The 21,156-nt window shown below is 44.8% G+C and overlaps 1 protein-coding gene across 1 annotated transcript in view; it reads left to right on the forward strand.

Moving 5' to 3' along the window:
- Positions 1-595: 595 nt before the first annotated feature.
- TNFSF13B (TNF superfamily member 13b) overlaps positions 596-21,156 on the forward strand; it is a 40,430-nt gene continuing 19,869 nt past the window's right edge. Inside the window, 4 exon segments of the mRNA XM_056560495.1 lie at positions 596-850; positions 853-1,244; positions 4,199-4,280; positions 14,825-14,881. Of these exon segments, the coding sequence (XP_056416470.1) occupies positions 778-850; positions 853-1,244; positions 4,199-4,280; positions 14,825-14,881 (604 nt within the window). The 5' untranslated portion in view covers positions 596-777.

Consider the following 21,156-nt stretch of genomic DNA (forward strand, 5'->3'; position numbering starts at 1 on the left):
ACAGGGTTTTAACCCCTTTCCCTCCATAGGACTTATTCATAAGTCATATCTTATGACAGATTTGGGCAATAGGATGTAAACATATATCATACTGATCTCCTGCGCTCCAGAAGGCAGCATAGGAGATCGGTGGTGGGACCCGACTGGATTGTGCTGGTCTTGGCAGCATTAACCCTATAGATACTGATCACAGCTTGTATGGGATTGAAAACAGCAACCCTGCGATGCGATCAGGGGGTCCTGATTGTTTTCATGGCATCAGGATGCCAGCTGATGATCTCCTGTCTGCCAAGTATGGTAGCCTGTGAGGTCCAGCTATAAATGTACACTCATGCCTCCGATCCCCTACCAGTGCTGCTTAGTGATAGGAAATGCCTGCTCAGCCAATGTGTCTAGGCACAGGCAGGAAGCATCAATGATCCAACAATTCCCTGCTATGCATTCAAGTAGCAGGGAACCCCGTATTAGCTTCTTTTTTTTTTTTTTTGGGGGGGGGGGGACTCTTCCAACAAAAAGGAGGGAAGCTGCTTTATTAATTTATTACATTTATTAAATTGCTCTGCATATGTTCTAGTAAATGACTGAACTACACTATGTAATAAAGAAGGAGAGGACATGCTGCCTTCCTGAAAAGAATATAACTTCCTTTTTAAAAAGAAGAAGTTACAGAAGAATACAAATAGAAATACTTTAGCACATGATAACACAGAATACAACGAAACAATTGTAAAATGAAAATAGATACAGGAAACAGATCAGACATAACTCAAAGCAAAAATGACAAACTATACAAGTGAAATCCTTCTGGATACATCTCATTGCTCTGGAGTAAGATGCAAGTTTGGAAACTCTCTGTTTTCAAGTTTAGAATGGATAACAAAGGGTCAAGTAAGAAAATCCTGAGATGTCCTATACAGAATTACACAATGGCTGCAGAAATGACATCAACAAATTATCTTCCACCCATCATTGAACAAAGAAGGATTTACTACTGTTGCTACCATTACCCAAAAGGAGTTTTCTTATCTGCCTGTCTTCCCCTCATCATTCTTCTCTTCTCCTGCCTTACAGCTGTATTTCTTTATAATGTCATCACTTTGAAAACAGAACTGGCAAACTTACAGGCTGAGCTGAAGTCATACAGAAAACTTGAAAGAATTCAACAATCTTCTACTTCTGTGCTGGAGAACAACCAAAGGGGAGCAAGCAGTAAGGCACACCTAACCGGGGGGCAAGATAAGCAGGTCAGTTCGTAATGGTTTTGTAAATAATATATATTGGCAGATAAATGCCCACATCGATCAGTGCTTTGTTTATTTCTGACAGAGCTCCAAATTTGTATGCACCTGCGGTTCTAGTTGTAGTTACCTAATAGAAGGAGCTTACCACAACTAAATAGAGACTATCTAGGCTTTCCATTACCCAAGACAAAGATTCAGATGGGTGTGCCAGTCCTGTATCTAAATATTCTCATGGTTTATTGGCACCCTCATGGTCTATTGTGCCTCGGGCACATGCCCTGCCTGCCCTGCCTCTAGTGACAGCACTGAGTAATAACAGAACAGTATGCAGTAAGCTCCCATCCACCCACTAGTGGTAGCTGCAGGCACACAATATTTTCAACAAATTATTAATTCCCAAGCACGCCACACTCAAAAAAAAGTCACTCCAAAGTGTTTCACTGTCCTCTTGTTCCTAGTGATTTTCCAGATGAGTCCTCCTCTCACTCAGTCCCAATGACCATATAGTGTTGCTACTTTTTGAAGAATGTGGATTTAGCTCACCCCTTGCCTCCTCTGCGTCCCGGACTGGGATACTCCAATCTCGACTTGAATATGTAACAACAAAGGAGTAGTCCGGCACAGATACAATGCATACATTTCTTTATTCACAGGATACGGACATGTACAAAGAGTGACGCATTTCGGCCACTATATGTAGCCTTAGGCTGCTTTCACACTATAAAAATCATCTGTTAAAAGATCCGTTATTAACATCCGTTTATAAAAAGTCTTAATGATGGATGTTAAACGTCTGTTAGTCATACCAGACTATATAGTGGCCGAAACGCGTCACTCTTTGTAAATGTCCGTGTCCTGTGAATAAAGAAATGTATGCATCGTATCTGCACTGGTCTACTCCTTTGTTTTTACAGATTCCACTTTTACATAGAAAAGGAGCCACACCCTGCAATACAGTTGGTTAAAAAATCAAAAGGCATATAATTTGTATATAATTTGCGCATTATATTTTAAAGGGGTACTCCGGTAGAAAACAATTTTTTTTAAATCAACCGTTGCCAGAAAGTTAAACAGATTTGCTAATTACTTCTAGTTAAAAATCTTAATCCTTCCAGTACTTATCAGATGCTGTATGCTCCAGAGGAAGTTGTATAGGGGAGATTTATCAGAACCTGTGTAGAGGAAGTGTGGTGCAGTTACCCATGGTAACCAATCCGATTGCTTATTTCATTTTTCACAAGTCTCTTTAAAAATGAAAGAAGCAATCTGATTGCTTCTTCCCTGGGCAACTGCACCACTCTTCCTCTGCACAGTTTTTGATAAATCTCCCTGGTAATTATTTTCTGTCTTACCAAAGTGCTCTCTGCTGACACCTCTGTCCATGTCAGGAACTTTCCAGAGCAGGATAGGTTGGCTATGGGGATTTACTCCTGCTCCGGACAGTTCCTGACATGGACAGTGGTGTCAGCAGAGAGCACTAGTGATCAGACACATAAGAAATTCAAAAAGAAAATAACTTCCTGTGGAACATACATCAGCTGATACGTACTGGAAGGATTAAGATTTTTAAATGGAAGTAATTTACAAATCTGTTAATCTTTCTGGCACCAGTTGATTTGATTTAAAAAAAAAAATCCTCTGCACAGGTTTGATTAATTTCCCTCATTATGTCAATTATCCCACATGTTGAACACTGTCAACTGAAAAAAAAATATCCAATAGCAATTTTCCTCCACAGATTTTTTGGCAGATTGTGTAAATAAAATTTTACAAGAATAAATCGGAACAACCCCACAAATTGCATTTCATCCCCATAAAACCCAACAGATTTATTATTGAAGCCCATATAAAACTTCTGGATTTTTTTTCACAAATGGTCAAGTGTTTTTAATATAATCTTTCTGTTATAATTTTCTCAATTTGTTTAAAGGTCTTTTTATTCTAAAGGGAACTTTTTAAACAGGGTTAAGCTTGTTCATGTTTTTAGTTCATTTCTGTGTTTTCTTACATGGCTCCATTTCTCTCATCATGTTAGTCGCTGCTGACTTGACTGAAATTTATGGTTTTGTTTCTTTAACCCAACTGAAGTGCAATATTCCACTTTTTCCGGTGCACCACAACTTTGCCTAGACGAGCGCCATATCATTAAATTAGGCAAAAAATAAAAAAATAGTCTAGAGGGTTAAAATCTAAAACATAGGAAAAAAACTACAGCAATAATAAATCTGGGCCTAAATGTGTGACTCCTATCCTAAATTTAGCAATTTACTTACAATCCACAAATTAAAGCGAGTTTCTTGTAAACGTGCTGGATCAGTATATACACAATGTTACTCAACTGTTTGTGAACGGTTTGTGTAGGTTATATTTATACCTATACATAAACTGTAAATGGCCTTAGAAAGTAGATTTACCACTATTTCTTAAAAGGGGTTATCCAAGATTAGAAAACCACACACAACCTTAGGAGCGTGGTGTTGTATTGGGGAAAAAGTAGCTATGTTGTTTCTAATCCTGGATACTTCTGTTTAAAAATATTAAGCCTTCTAGTACTTATCAGCTGCTGTATGCTCCAAAGAAAGTTATGTAGTTCTTTCTATTTTGACTATAGTGTTCTCTGCTTACACCCCTGTCTTTGTCAGGAGATGGGATGTCCATGGGATGAGCGAATCCTCATAGCAAACCTCTCCTGCTCTGGTCAGTTCCTGACATGGACAGAGATGTCAGCAGAGAGCACTGTGGTCAGAGTGGAAAGAACTACACAATTTCTTCTTTAGTATACAGCAGCTGAAAAGTACTGGAAGGCTCTAGATTTTTAAATAGAAGTAATTTACAAATCTGTTCATCTTTCTGGCACCAGATGATTTGAAAAATGTACCCCTTTAAGGCAAATATAATGTAATATACAATAATTACACCTAATGCATATAACCTAAAGAACAATTCACTTTTTACAGAAAGAAAAATCTGCACATATACAGAAAGAAGAAAGTTTTCTACATAGCACCCGATCACGCAGGCATGCGTCCGAGGGAAAAGGTACACATTTATTGAGTTGTGATCTTATATAATATAGCATTTAGTTGATTGAACAGGAAAGTTGGTGACACTTTATACTAGACACTAGGGAAGTATTTGCTCCTTCAGCTGAGATATTGGAAACAGACACATTAGGACAGTGCTGTGCTTAACCCCATAAAGGGGTACTCCGCCCCTAGACATCTTATTTGGATAGGGGATAAGATGTCAGATCCCCGCGGTCCCGCTGCTGGGAACCCCGGGGATCGCCGCTGTGGCACCGCGCTATCATTACTGCACAGAGCGAGTTCGCTCTGTGCGTAATGACGAGCGATACAGGGGACGGAGCAGCGTGACGTCATGGCTCCGCCCCTCATGACATCACGGCCCGTCCCCTTAATGCAAGTCTATGGCAGGGGGCGTGACGACCGTCACACCCCCTCCCATAGACATGTATTGAGGGGGGGGCGGCCCGTGATGTCACGAGGGGCGGAGCCATGACGTAACGATGCATCCGGCCCCTGTATTGCCTGTCATTACGTGCAGAGCGAACTCGCTCTGCGCAGTAATGACAGCGCGGTGCCACAGCGGCGATCCCGGGGCTCTCCAGCAGCGGGACCACGGCGATCTGACATCTTATCCCCTATCCTTTGGATAGGGGATAAGATGTCTGGGGGCGGAATACCCCTTTAAGGATGCAGGGTTTTTCCATTTTTGTAGTTCCTAACGCTTTCAATTTTGCACCTAAAATTCCATATGATGGCTTATTTTTTGTGCCACCAATTCCACTTTGCAGTGACATTAGTCATTTTACCAAAATATCCATGGAGAAGTTGAAAAAAAATTCATTGTGAAACAAAAATTTTTGGGACTTTCGTTTGTACGCAGTGCATATTTTGGTAAAAATGACGCCTTATCTTTATTCTGTAGGTCCATACGGTTAAAATGATAGGTTTGATTTTGTATGACTTAAAAAAAAAAATCATAACTACATGCAGGAAAATGTGTACGTTTAAAATTGTCATCTTCTGACCCCTACAACTTTTTAAATTTTCCGCACACGGGCCAATATGAGGGCTAATTTTTTGCGCCGTAATCTGAAGTTTTTATCAGTACCATTTTTATACTGATCAGACTTTTTCATCGCTTTTTATACATTTTTTCATGATATAAAAAGTGACCAAAATATATTTTGGACTTTGGAATTTTTTTGCGCATACGCCATTGCCCGTGCGGTTTAATTAAAGATATATTTTTATAGTTTGGATATTTCAGCACACGGTGATGCCGCATATGTTTATTTGTATTTACACAGTTTTGTTTTTTTTTTAAATGGGAAAAGGGGGTGATTCTTACTTTTATTAGGGAAGGTGTTAAATGATCTTTATTAACTTATTTTTTTTTGTATTATTATTATTTTTTGCAGCGTTATAGCTCCCACTGGTGACTATTTCACTGCACATACCGATCTCATACACAGATCATCACCGTGCATTGACACATCAAAGATCAGTGTAATCGGAGGTCAATTGCTCAAGCCTGGATTTCAGGCTTGGAGCAATCAATCGCCGATCGGACGCAACGGAGGCAGGTGAGGGGACCTCCGCTCGTGTTCTAGCTGATCTGGACTTTGCGATTTCACCGCAAGGTCCCGACCGGGAAGCTTTTACTTTCATTTTAGATGTGGCGATCAACTTTGAACTCCACGTCTAAAGGGTTATCAACACGCTCCACAACGATCGGTGCAGCACGCTATTAGCACAGGGTCCTGGCTTTCATTAGCCGCCGGGACCGACCCGGGGTTACCCCGCGTTTTATACCTGGTACGCCCTGCATCCTTAAGAGGTTAAAAATATGCCACATCAATAAGTCCATTTATCTACATTTTATATAAGTACCTATAATTAATACCCCGCATACAAAAAAATTATTAATACCCCTATACTGGCTACATCTACATTTTTTTTTATCATAAATAAGAAAAATCTGTGTTTGGGCTTTGCTTGCTAGGTCTTTATTGAAAGACATGTCAGTAAAGAAGGTTTCTACTACAGTGGAGCTCACCACATCCAGAGATTAGTCTTACAGTCATGGCCGTAAATGTTGGCACCCCTGACATTTTTCTAGAAAATGAAGTATTTTTCACAGAAAAGAATTGCAGTAACACATGTTTTGCTATACACATGTTTATTCCATTTGTGTGTATTGGAACTAAACAGAAAAAGGGAGGAAAAAAAGTTAATTGGACATAATGTCACACCAAACTCCAAAAATGGGCTGGAAAAAAATATTGGCACCCTTTCAAAATTGTGGAAAAATAAGATTGTTTCAAGCATGTGATGCTCCTTTAAACTCACCTGGGGCAAGTATCAGGTGTGGGCAATATTAAAATCATGCATGAAAGCAGATAAAAAAGAGAGAAGTTCACTTAGTCTTTGCATTGTGTGTCTGTGTGTGCCACACTAAGCATGGACAACATGAGTAAGCCAAAATCCTTCTGGGAAAACGTCTTGTGGACAGATAAGACCAATATAGAGCTTTTTGGTAAAGCACATCATTCTACTGTTTACCGAAAATGGAATTAGGCCTACAAAGAAAAGAACACAGTACCTACAGTGAAATATGGTGGAGATTCAGTGATGTTTTGGGGTTGTTTTTCTGCCTCTGGCACTGGGTGCCTTGAATGTGTGCAAGGCATCATGAAATCTTAGGATTACCAATGGATTTTGGTTCGCACTGTACAGCCCAGTGTCAGAAATCTGGGTTTTCATCCGAGATCTTGGGTCTTCCAGCAGGAAAATGACCCCAAACATACATCAAAAAGCACCCAGAAATGGATGGCAACAAAGCGCTGGAGAGTGGCCAGCAATGAGTCCAGATCTAAATCCTATTGAAAACTTGTGGAGAGATCTTAAAAATGCTGTTGGGAAAAGGTGCTTTCCAATAAGAGAGAGACCTGGAGCAGTTTGCAAAGGAAGATTGGTCCAACATTCCAGGTGAGAGGTGTAAGAAGCTTATTGATGGTTATAGGAAGCGACTGATTTCAGTTATTTTTTCCAAAGGGTGTGCAACCAAATATTAAGTTAAGGGTGCCAATAATTAATAATTTTTTCCAGACCATTTTTGGAGTTTGGTGTGACATTATGTCCAATTTGCTTTTTTTCCTCCCTTTTTTGGTTGAGTTCCAATACACAGTGGCGTACTAAGGGGGGGGGGGCGGGCCGCCCCGGGTGCCGCTCACAAGGGGGGTGCCAGGGGCGGACTGACCCGCCGCTGCCGCCACCACCACTACCGAGGATCCGGGACACTTGTCCCAGATCCCCAGCAGACAGCGGTGCCTTCTCCTGTATGCGCGATACACGCACATACAGGAGAAGGCATCCCCTCTGTGTGAGCCGCATCTGCAGCTACACAGAGGAGACGTGAACTCCGCCCCCACGCAGCACGCAGTACAGGCGCCAGTGACATCACTCATCAGCGCCTGTACTGTGGAGGGGAGAAGACGCAGGCCCTGCAGCTTAGGAGATCGCTGCGTGGGATATCAGGTGAGCATCCTTTTTTTTTTTTCTCAACTCTGCATACACCTATGGGATGGGGAGGGGGGGGTTACTCTACATATACCTATGGGGAAGGGGAGGGGGGGGGGGTTACTCTACATATACCTATGGGGAAGGGGAGAGGGGGGGTTACTCTACAAATATCTATGGGGAAGGGGAGGGGGGGTTACTCTACATATACCTATAGGGGAGGAGGGGGGGTTACTCTACATATACCTATGGGGGATTACTCTACATATATACCTATAGGGGAGGAGGGGGGGTTACTCTACATATACCTAAGGGGGAGGGGGGGTTACTCTACGTATACCTAAGGGGAGGGGGGGTTACTCTCTACATATACCTATGGGGGAGGGGGGGGTTACTCTACATATATACCTATAGGGGAGGAGGGGGGGTTACTCTACATATACCTATGGGGGAGGGGGGTTACTCTACATATACCTAAGGGAAGGGGGGGTTACTCTATATATACCTATGGGGAAGGGGAGGGGGTTACTCTACATATACCTATGGGGAAGTGGAGGGGGTTACTCTACATATACCTATAGGGGAGGGGGGTTACTCTCTACATATACCTATGGGGAAGGGGAGGGGGGGTTACTCTACATATACCTATGGGGAAGGGGGGGTTACTCTACATATATACCTATAGGGGAGGAGAAGTGGGGGGTTACTCTACATATACCTATGGGGGAGGGGGGGTTACTCTACATATATACCTATAGGGGAGGAGGGGGGGTTACTCTACATATACCTATGGGGGAGGGGAGGGTTACTCTACATATACCTAAGGGGAGGGGGGGTTACTCTACATATACCTATGGGGAAGGGGAGGGGGGGTTACTCTACATATACCTATGGGGAAGGGGAGGGGGTTATCTTATAAATATATACCTATAGGGGAGGGGGGGTTACTCTCTACATATACCTATGGGGAAGGGGAGGGGGGGGTTACTCTACATATACCTATGGGGAAGGGGAGGGGGGGGTCACTCTACATATACCTATGGGGAAGGGGAGGGGGGGTTACTCTACATATACCTATGGGGAAGGGGAGGGGGGGTTACTCTACATATACCCATAGGGGAGGGGGGGGGTTACTCTACATATACCTATGGGGAAGGGGAGGGGGGTTACTCTACGTATACCTATGGGGGAGGGGAGGGGGGGTTACTCTACATATACCTAAGGGGAGGGGGGTTACTCTCTACATATACCTATGGGGGAGGGGGGGGTTACTCTACATATATACCTATAGGGGAGGAGGGGGGGTTACTCTAAATATACCTATGGGGGAGGGGGGGTTACTCTACATATACCTAAGGGAAGGGGGGTTACTCTATATATACCTATGGGGAAGGGGAGGGGGTTACTCTACATATACCTATGGGGAAGGGGAGGGGGTTACTCTACATATACCTATAGGGGAGGGGGGGGGGGTTACTCTCTACATATACCTATGGGGAAGGGGAGGGGGGGTTACTCTACATATACCTATGGGGGAGGGGGGGTTACTCTACATATACCTATGGGGAAGGGGAGGGGGGTTACTCTACATATACCTATGGGGAAGGGGAGGGGGTTATCTTATATATATACCTATAGGGGAGGGGGGGTTACTCTATACATATACCTATGGGGAAGGGGAGGGGGGGTTACTCTACATATACCTATGGGGAAGGGGAGGGGGGGTCACTCTACATATACCTATGGGGAAGGGGAGGGGGGGGGGTTACTCTACATATACCTATGGGGAAGGGGAGGGGGGGGGGTTACTCTACATATACCCATAGGGGAGGGGGGGTTACTCTACATATACCTATGGGGAAGGGGAGGGGGGTTACTCTACGTATACCTATGGGGGAGGGGAGGGGGGTTACTCTACATATACCTATGGGGAAGGGGAGGGGGGGTTACTCTACATATACCTATGGGGAAGAGGGGGGGTGTAGCTGCATATACATATGGGAAAGAGGGGGGGGTGTAACTGCATATACCTGTGGGAAAGGGGGGGTGTAACTGCATATACCTATGGGAAAGGGGGGGGTGTAACTGCATATATCTATGGGAAAGGGGGGGGGGGTGTAACTGCACATACCTATGGGGAAGAGGGGGGGTGTAGCTGCATATACGTATGGGAAAGAGGGGGTGTAACTGCATATACCTATGGGAAAGGGGGGTGTAACTGCATATACCTATGGGAAAGGGGGCTGTAACTGCATATACCTATGGGAAAGAGGGGGGGTAACTGCATATGCCTATGGGAAAGGGGGGGGTGTACCTGCTTATACCTATGGGAAAGAGGGGGGGAGGTAACTCTGCCTATACCTATGGGGAAAGGGGAGGAAAGGGGGGGGGTAACTGCCTATACCAATGGGGAAGAGGGGGGTAACTCTGCCTATACCAATGGGGAAGAGGGGGGTAACTCTGCCTATACCAATTGGGAAGAGGGGGGGAATCTGCCTATACCTATGGGAAAAAAGGGGGTTTAACTCTGCCTATACCTATGGGAAACGGGGGGAGGGTTTTTTAAACTCTGCCTATACCTACGGGGAAAGGAGGTGGGGGACTCTGCTGCCTATACCTAAGGAGAAAGGGGGGTTAACTCTGTTCCTATACCCATTGGGAAGGGGGTTTAACTCTGCTGCCTATACCTACAGGGAAGGGGGGCTACCTAACTTTATACCTGGATGCCTAACTACTTACCTACATACCCAGCTACCTAACAATGTACATACCTGGCCTTCATACATGGCTGCCTAACTACCTAGCTAGCCCCCTACCTACCTAACTTGTCACCTACCTACATATCTGGCTTCCTGATCTACCTACCTAGTTACCTATTTACCTGGCTACCTACCTACCTGCCCGATTACTGTGCAGGACACCAAGGAGGGCATTATTACAGTTTGTGGGCCTATAGATGGAAAGATTGTGTAGAGGAGAGCACTGGAAAAATGCAGAGTCTGACATGTTTTTCCTGCAGATGTTAAGAGATCCACATGGCGGTCTTATCCGGACGGAGAAGAAAAGGAAAGAGGACGCCGCTGATCAGAAAATACGTAATTGTGAGTCCCAAAATGTAACTGCAATCGCTTATATGGTGTACAGATCCAGTGTACAGCTGATATCTACCGCCATATGGTCCTATATATAATCACTTATATTGTATACAGATCCTTTATAGTATACTGGTCTGTGTATAGTGGTTTTATTCAGTACAGTATGGCGGTATTATCCAGTTATTGTGTGGTGGTATATATTTACTCCTTGTATACCAGTATTATTGGTCATGGAAATTTACCTACAATAAAGTGTTTCTTATATATATATAAATTTTAATTTATTGTGTGTGGGATTTAGGTGGAATATGAGTGTGGCAGAAGATTGACGAGCTGCAGAGCCTAGTAGGGGCCCTTGCTTTTTTTTGGTCCGTGGGCCCTGAGTGTTGTCAGTCCGCTGCTGGGACGGGGTGTAATTAAGGGGGGGGGGAGGGAGGGGGGTGTAATTAAGGGGGGGTGCCAAACAAAGGGTCCGCCCCGGGTGCCAAATGCTCTAGGTACGCCCCTGCCAATACACACAAAGGGAATAAACATGTGTATAGGAAATATGTGTTACTGCAATCCTTTTCTGTGAGAAATACTTCATTTTCTTGAAAAATTTCAGGGGTGCCAACATTTACGGCCATGACTGTAGACAAGGCCAGTTCTGCCAATAAGCAAAATAGGCAGCCGCCTAAGGTGCACTCTTGATGGGGGCGCCACTCTGCCCCCTGCATGAAAGTTAGTAGCCAGCCAGCTTCCAAAGTCCCCACCGCTCATCCGATGCACCAGCCCAGCCAGCACCACCGTTGCAACATCCCCCCCGGTACCATAATAATCTGCATTCATCAGCCTGCTGGAGGAGCGCAGTGTCACCTCCGAGGCCAGACAGGCAGGGCAGGTCCGTCCAGCATCCTGACATTGAGGGCTCCTCCATAAGGTGGGGCATGTCAAAGGGCGGAGCCAGTGGGCTGGTCAAGGGGCCGCAAAATTAGCTTTCGCCTAGGGTGGCAAAAATCCTTGCACCAGCCCTGGTCTTATATGAGTATTTTAAGGTGTATAGTAACAAACAACAAAAAACGTGGTCTCAAATGGCTGGAGGTGCTCAACCCCAATTGCAGTTATGCATTTATACTGGGGGAGCAGATCCTGCCCTTGTAGTCCGTTGCTAGGGGCGATCCCCAGCATAAAAATGCATACAATGGAGGATGCCTGCAGCGGACTACAAGTGCCATAATAGAATCCTACACCAGATAGACGGTGTGGATGTGTAACAATTAGAATAATACAATACAGGAATATGGGTGCACTACTGTGGTAGATGTATACAATGACATTGGCTATCCCTCAACACTGATGTTAAAATTGAGACATTTGCCAGTATATCCTTATATGAAGGACATACCAGAGCCCACACACCAACGCCAAGGTTTCTCAAAATGGCGCGGGACCTAACGCTAATCCTACCTGTGCGTGATAAGCAAAACAGGGGCCAGTGGGCAATTACGGCAGCATTCGGTCGACTCACAGCCTCCTCCCAGGTACCCTCCAGCGTGACTGAGCACACATACAATGAGAGGAGGGAGGCAAGCTGCAAGCCCCACCTGAGTTGGCTAATATAGGTGCATGGCCTCACAGGTGCTACCCTAATGCTGCCTGGAAGATATTCAAGGTGCATTAACTATGGAGTTTACACACCTCCAAGTATAAAATGTAACCCCTTAAGGACCGGGGTTTTTTCCGTTTTTGCACTTTTGTTTTTTGCTCCTTGCCTTTAAAAAATCATAACTCTTTCAATTTTGCACCTAAAAATCCATATGATTTCTTATTTTTTGCGTCACCAATTCTACTTTGTAATGACGTCAGTCATTTTGCCCAAACATCTGCGGTGAAACGGAAAAAAAATCATTGTTCGACAAAATTGAAAAAAAACGCAGTTTTGTAACTTTTGGGGGCTTCCGTTTCTACGTAGTACATTTTTTGGTAAAAATGACACCTTATCTTTATTCTGTAGGTCCATGCAATTACAATGATACCCTACTTATATAGGTTTGATTTTGTCGTACTTCTGGAAAAAATCATAACTACATGCAGGAAAATTAATACGTTTAAAATTGTCATCTTATGACCCCTATAACTTTTTATTTTTCTGTGTATGGGGCGGTATGAGGGCTCATTTTTTGCGCCGTGATCTGAAGTTTTTAGCGGTACCATTTTTGCATTGATAGGACTTATTGGTCGCTTTTTATTCATTTTTAAATGATATAAAAAGTGACCAAAATGCACTATTTTGGACTTTGGAATTTTTTCGCGCTAATGCTATTGACCGTGCGGTTTAATTAAAGATATATTTTTATAATTCGGACATTTCCGCATGCGGTGATACCATATATGTTTATTTTTATTTACACTTTTTTTTTTTTTATGGGAAAAGGGGTGATTTTTATGGAGTGATTAAAACTTTTAATAGGGGAGGGGTTAAATGATCTTTATTCACTTTTTCTTTCACTTTTTTTTTGCAGTGTTATAGCTCCCATAGGCACCTATAACACTGCACACACTGATCTTTCACATTGATCACTGGTTTCTCATAGGAAACCAGTGATCGATGATTCTGCCGCTTGACTGCTCATGCCTGAATCTCAGGCATTGAGCAGTCATTCGGCGATCGGACAGCGAGGAGGCAGGTAGGGACCCTCCGGCTGTCCTGCAAGCTGTTCGGGATGTCGCGATTTCGCCGCAGCTATCCCGAACAGCCCACTGAGCTAACCGGCAGTTTTTACTTTAACTTTTTGTTGCATGGCTCAGCTTTGAGCGGCCGGGTCCCGGCTTCACTATGACGCTGGGCCCGCCGTGATATGATGCGGGGTCACCCTGGGACCCCGCGTTATATCACGGGAGCGGGACCAAGGACGTACTCATACGTCCTTGGTCCTTTTTAAACAAACAACAAAAAACGTGGTCTTAAATGGCTAGAGGTGATCAACCCCAAATGCGGTTGTGCATTTATACTGGGGGAGCAGATCCTGCCCTTGTAGTCCGTTGCTAGGGGCGATCCCCAACATAAAAATGCATACAATGGAGGATGCCTGCAGCGGACTACAAGTGCCACAATAGAATCCTACACCAGATAGACGGTGTGGATGTGTAACAATTAGAATAATACAGTACAGGAATATGGGTGCACTACTGTGGTAGATGTATACAACCGAATGCTGCCGTAATTGCCCACTGGCCCCTGTTTTGCTTATCACGCACAGGTAGGATTAGCGTTAGGTCCCGTCCCATTTTGAGAAACCTTAGCGTTGGTGTGTGGGCTCTGGTATGTCCTTCATATAAGGATTTGCTGGCGAATATCTCAATTTTAACATCAGTGTTGAGGGATAGCCAATGTCATTGTATACATCTACCACAGTAGTGCACCCATATTCCTGTATTGTATGGTGTATAGTAAGTAATTTTTTATTTATTTATTCACCTAAGAGAAAGACTTGAAAACCAAAAACAGCTTGGCACAGGCTAGTGTGCTTCCATGGTCTTTACCCAAGCTCCCCGACAAGGTTTCCCAGGTTCAAGTCACCCAGAAAAAGTGAAGACTGTCAGCAGATAAAACTGTGCAGTCGCATAGTTGGGTGGGGAAAGTTGCCAGTTGCCAGAAGAGCAGTCAGGATGTGAAGGGCCTAGGATGGAGATAGAAGCATAATCTAAAGCAAGGAGTTAGAACCAGTAAGAACCACAAGTGTCAGGCTTAGTATACAAGGGTCAAGGCAGAGTCATTATTAGCAGTAGGCAGAGGGGTTCCCAAGCAGCAAGGATAACACTGGAGGGGCTTATAGGGACTCTCACTTGTGAAAAGAATTGTAATGATAAAACCAGAAAATAAAGTTGTAAATGACATTTGTTATAAATTGCTAAAGTGAAAACATTTTGTGCACCGTTCCCAATGGAATATTTTTGTTTTCAGTTTATCATTCCTGCCTGCAACTAATTGCTGACAAAACAAGGAATACAGAAAACCAAGGTTTGTAAGATATTCTTCAAGTTTCATTAACTTTTTATAGGGAAACTGACAGCCGGGTCACCCGCACTAACCTGGAAGATTGCATGTGACCCTGTTTTTAATGCTTCTTATAAGGTGAAAATCGTCAAGGCATTCAAGAGATATTCATCTTGTTACTAATATGGTCATTTCTTATTTGCACCGTAGGTGGGCTGCTGTGTGTACAAAGCTTACACCTGCTAACTTGATAACCCCTCCCTTCATAAATATTTATCAGAAGGGGGCAGGGTTATCAACCACTAGTGGTATGTTCAGGTTAGCTTGGGTGAGCCTGCTGTTAGTTTCCCTTTAAGAAACAATTATTCCCATTGCTCCAGCTACAGAGGGGAGACTTTACCAAAATTTGACCCGCGATTATGCGCAGTGTACATATGCCTCCTGATAAATCTAGCTTCCCTGTGCAGCTACAAGTGAAATCTATACCAGTTTTGAGCTGTGTGCAGGTGTAAGTTTTGGTAAATCCAGCGGGTGTGCGGGGCCCAGACCACTATTCCTCCAATCACAGATTTCATTTTTTTGCCTGCCTGCCACCATAACTCCTGTCTAAATTTACAAATTATTGAAATACATTGTTTTGTATTTCTGCTAGGAGTCCTTTGCTCTGAGCTTTCAATATTCACTGTACTGAGCACTAAACATAATTGTAATTTGCTATTTTCACAATAAAATTCACTACTAAAGTCAAGATGTGGAGGACCAGCACTATGTGCACAGCATGTGTTACTAAATACATGTCTCTCATATAGGGTACTCCACTGGAAAATTAAACAGATTTGTAAATTACTTCTATATAAAAAATCTTGACCCTTCAGGAACTTATCAGCTGCTGTATACTACAGAGAAAATTCTTTTCTTTTTGAATTTCCTTTCTGTATGACCACAGTGCTCTCTGCTGACACCTCTGTACGTTTTAGGAACTGGCCAGAGTAGGAGCAAATCTGCATAGTAAACCTCTCCTGCTCTGGACAGTTCCTAACGTTTACAGAGGTGTCAGCAGAGAATACTGTGACAGAAAGGAAATTTAAAAAGAAAAGGACTTCCTGTGGAGCATACAGCAGCTGATAAATTCTGCAAGGATTAAGATTTTTAAATAGAATCTGTTTAACTTTCTGGCACCAGTTGATTTAAAAAAAAAATGTTTTCCAGGGGAGTACCCCTTTAAGGCTACATCCACATGCCATTTTCCCAATAAGAAAAAAAGACATCTATTTGGTATAAAGTTGATACAAAGGTACACAAACATGTAATAGACAATTGTATTCCAAAAGGAATGTGGAAATGTGTATTACAAGATGCCACGTCGCAGTGTATTGTGTTCTCTTATTAGCAAGTGTTACGCCGAGCGCTCCGGGTCCCCGCTCCTCCCCGGAGCGCTCGCTACACTCTCCCCACTGCAGCGCTCCGGTCAGATCCACTGACCCGGGGCGCTGCGATTCCGCTTCCAGCCGGGATGCGATCCGCGATGCGGGTAGCGCCCGCTCGCGATGCGCACCCCGGCTCCCGTACCTGACTCGCTCTCCCTCGGTCCTGTCCCGGCGCGCGCGGCCCCGCTCCCTAGGGCGCGCGCGCGCCGGGTCTTTGCGATTTAAAGGGCCACTGCGCCGCTGATTGGCGCAGTGATTCCAATTAGTGTGTTCACCTGTGCACTTCCCTATATCACCTCACTTCCCCTGCACTCCCTTGCCGGATCTTGTTGCCATCGTGCCAGTGAAAGCGTTTCCTTGTGTGTTCCTAGCCTGTGTTCCAGACCTCCTGCCGTTGCCCCTGACTACGATCCTTGCTGCCTGCCCCGACCTTCTGCTACGTCCGACCTTGCTTCTGTCTACTCCCTTGTACCGCGCCTATCTTCAGCAGTCAGAGAGGTTGAGCCGTTGCTAGTGGATACGACCTGGTCACTACCGCCGCAGCAAGTCCATCCCGCTTTGCGGCGGGCTCTGGTGAAAACCAGTAGTGACTTAGAACCGATCCACTAGCACGGTCCACGCCAATCCCTCTCTGGCACAGAGGATCCACTACCTGCCAGCCGGCATCGTGACAGCAAGCTTTCAGAAAACCTGTAGTTAAATACTTCAAACAATAATATCTGTGTTTGCAATATATCATTGATCGCTTTAGTTAAATAAAGCTAGATACTTAATGGCTTGGTAAAACCATGTTGCAAGGTTATTACTTTGAGTTTCATTTATGTCCATTAAATAAAATATGTGCACTAATAAATTCAATTAAACATGTGTAGGATACATTAAATTGAATTATTCCATTGGAGTGCTTTATTGGATTACCTCTTATGCTCCATTATGACAAATGTTCGTGTGCGCCTGTTGTTTTTCTGTTTTGTGGTTCATTTATGAATGCTGAATATCAAGTGTTGATTTTACCGACCAGCGCATTTCCTTTCACCTTATCACTTTCTGTATGACACAGGGACATCCGTAAAACAGCAGATACCAAGGGCAAATATTAATGCAAACACAGATTAATATTGGCCATTTTGTAGCTCTTGGTGTTGTCCGTCTGACTTCGAAGTCTTGAAACAGAACTTATTGGAAACAGAGAAAGGTCAAACAAATTCCTGAAGTGATTGATCATACAGAGGCAAGGCCCTTGATCAGAAGAAGAATTCAAGATAAAAGAGACAAAATATGAGAAAGCAGAAGAGGTGCTCTGGTTTTTACACCTCCTTTTTAGCAGGTTGGACTATCCCTGATGATGACAATGATACTTACCTGGTCCCGTTCCTTGCTCTGGTTCTTCTGCAAACTTCCGCAGTATCTTCCATTCCGGGTCCGACTTGGAGCATGGGCAGAGCTTAGTGACATCATTATTGCTGTTTGCTAACAATGGGACCCAGCAGGGAAGAAGCAGCGGTGATTTCACGAAGCTCCGCCCATGCTCCAAGTGATCTCCGAAACTGAAGATACGGGGGAAGATTACAGGAGAACCAGAGAACAGAACGGGACCAGGAAAGCATCGTTGTTGTCATGAGTGTCACCTGCACTACCTGTCTGTTCTGACGGGTTAGTGCAGGTGACACTGATGACAGATTTCCTTTAAAGGGAATGCTTCATCAGAAAATGACCTATTGTTTAAGTCAAGATTTTATGTTAAAAATGTTTTACAATAATTTTTGGTTATGTTTTTTCCATTTTACTTTCTATGATTTAAAATAATCCTGAAATCTCACAGTTTTCATTTTTTAACCTCTAAGCCTACAACTAAGCTGATATTTCCTTCTGTGTGTAATAATAAGGAGGGGGCTGTTGAAAAGTGATTTGTACAGGAATGTAGGCAATATATAAATAGACAAAAGATGAAGCGCACTTCTTCCCCACCCTGTGGAATGACTTCTTCAAATGTCATAGTGCATGCCCAGAAACATTTCCCATTCATGTGAAGGGGAAAGCTCCTGTCTATTGGTGCCCACATCCATAGGGTTTGCTGTAAAGCATATCACCAAATGCTGTTAAAAAACAGCTCAGGTAAAATGGTTGCCTGCATAATGATGTACAAGGAAATTAAATGAAAAATAAAAAATCTGGGCGACACATTCCATTTACCAGGGTAAGGGAGAGGTTAAGGCAGGGGGCGTGGCGTTATGTCATGAAAATGGAAGCCCCGCGGCTCCATGTTCAGAACGAGAGGAGCCACTTAATGCTGTACGGGCAATCTGGAACACTTCAGTAAACACATTGGTCATGTTTACACAGAATTGGTTCTCAGTAACTTCCTGGGAAATTAAGGTTAGTTACTTAATGGCAAAGAGACGAGCCACTTAATTACTTTTCTCTATTCTTTTCTAGTTTGTAAATTGATGTAAAAAGCTTCTTGATACCTTTCAAAAGGGTCTGGTATAAAGCAAGACGGAAGCTCTTCCGGAGTAAATACATGAATATGAATGATAGAGTAAGAATGAAATTTTATTGTGGAGACAAAACAAGCATTCAGGGATAAAACCAAGAATTTAGTCAGAGTATTGAAAGTCTGTAGGAAGTTCTGAAGTAGGTTGGGAGGCCAAGCCACACATTATGTTGGAATGTATTTTCCAGGAAAAAATTGTGTACCATACATACTTAGATTAAAGAGTTTGTCTGGTTGATGAAGAAGATAATGTTTATTTATCTTACCTTAATTCTGAATTAATAGACTCTCACAGAACCCCCAAAAATGTGTTAGGGTGCATTCCCACATGGTGTATTTTGCTTTGTATTTGCTGCTGTGTATTTTCCTACCCATTTACTTCAATGGGAAAATAAAATATGCAGCAGCAAATACGCCATGTGGGAACGTACCCTTACAGTTACAGTGGAAGTCTCTCTCTCTTTCTGGAGGACACAGTACACCCATTGTAATGTTTCTGTTACGCCGTGCGCTCCGGGTCCCCGCTCCTCCCCGGAGCGCTCGCTACACCCTCGCTACTGCAGCGCCCCGGTCAGATCCACTGACCGGGTGCGCTGCGATACCGCCTCCAGCCGGGATGCGATTCGCGATGCCGGTGGCGCCCGCTCGCGATGCGCACCCCGGCTCCCGTACCTGACTCGCTCTCCGTCGGTCCTGTCCCGGCGCGCGCGGCCCCGCTCCCTAGGGCGCGCGCGCGCCGGGTCTCTGCGATTTAAAGGGCCACTGCGCCGCTGATTGGCGCAGTGGTTCTAATTAGTGTCTTCACCTGTGCACTCCCTATGTATACCTCACTTCCCCTGCACTCCCTCGCCGGATCTTGTTGCCCTTGTGCCTAGTGAAAGCGTTCCCTTGTGTGTTCCTAGCCTGTGTTCCAGACCTCCTGCCGTTGCCCCTGACTACGATCCTTGCTGCCTGCCCCGACCTTCTGCTACGTCCGACCTTGCTTTTGTCTACTCCCTTGTACCGCGCCTATCTTCAGCAGTCAGAGAGGTTGAGCCGTTGCTAGTGGATACGACCTGGTTACTACCGCCGCAGCAAGACCATCCCGCTTTGCGGCGGGCTCTGGTGAACACCAGTAGTATCTTAGAACCGGTCCACTAGCACGGTCCACGCCAATCCCTCTCTGGCACAGAGGATTCACCTCCTGCCAGCCGGCATCGTGACAGTAGATCCGGCCATGGATCCCGCTGAAGTTCCTTTGCCAGTTGTCGCCGACCTCACCACGGTGGTCGCCCAGCAGTCACAACAGATAGCGCAACAAGGCCATCAGCTGTCTCAACTGACCGAGATGCTACAGCAGCTACTACCACAGCTTCAGCAATCATCTCCTCCGCCAGCTCCTGCACCTCCTCCGCAGCGAGTGGCCGCTTCCAGCCTACGACTATCCTTGCCGGATAAATTTGATGGGGACTCTAAGTTTTGCCGTGGCTTTCTTTCACAATGTTCCCTGCACTTGGAGATGATGTCGGACCAGTTTCCTACTGAAAGGTCTAAGGTGGCTTTCGTAGTCAGCCTTCTGTCTGGAAAAGCTCTGTCATGGGCCACACCGCTCTGGGACCGCAATGACCCCGTCACTGCCTCCGTACACTCCTTCTTCTCGGAAATTCGAAGTGTCTTTGAGGAACCTGCCCAAGCCTCTTCTGCTGAGACTGCCCTGCTGAACCTGGTCCAGGGTAATTCTTCCGTTGGCGAGTACGCCATACAATTCCGTACTCTTGCTTCCGAATTATCCTGGAATGATGAGGCCCTCTGCGCGACCTTTAAAAAAGGCCTATCCAGCAACATTAAAGATGTTCTGGCCGCACGAGAAATTCCTGCTAACCTACATGAACTCATTCATCTAGCCACTCGCATTGACATGCGTTTTTCCGAAAGGCGTCAGGAGCTCCGCCAGGATATGGACTTTGTTCGCACGAGGCGTTTTTTCTCCCCGGCTCCTCTCTCCTCTGGTCCTCTGCAATCCGTTCCTGTGTCTCCCGCCGTGGAGGCTATGCAAGTTGACCGGTCTCGTCTGACACCTCAAGAGAGGACACGACGCCGCATGGAGAATCTCTGCCTGTACTGTGCCGGTACCGAACACTTCCTGAAGGATTGTCCTATCCGTCCTCCCCGCCTGGAAAGACGTACGCTGACTCCGCACAAAGGTGAAACAGTCCTTGATGTCAACTCTGCTTCTCCACGTCTTACTGTGCCTGTGCGGATATCTGCCTCTACCTTCTTCTTCTCCTCTAAGGCCTTCTTGGATTCCGGATCTGCAGGAAACTTTATTTTGGCCTCTCTCATCAACAGGTTCAACATCCCAGTGACCAGGCTCGCCAGACCCCTCTACATCAATTGCG

The sequence above is a fragment of the Hyla sarda genome, chromosome 2 (genome assembly GCF_029499605.1).
Source record: "Hyla sarda isolate aHylSar1 chromosome 2, aHylSar1.hap1, whole genome shotgun sequence".
NCBI lineage: Eukaryota > Metazoa > Chordata > Amphibia > Anura > Hylidae > Hyla > Hyla sarda.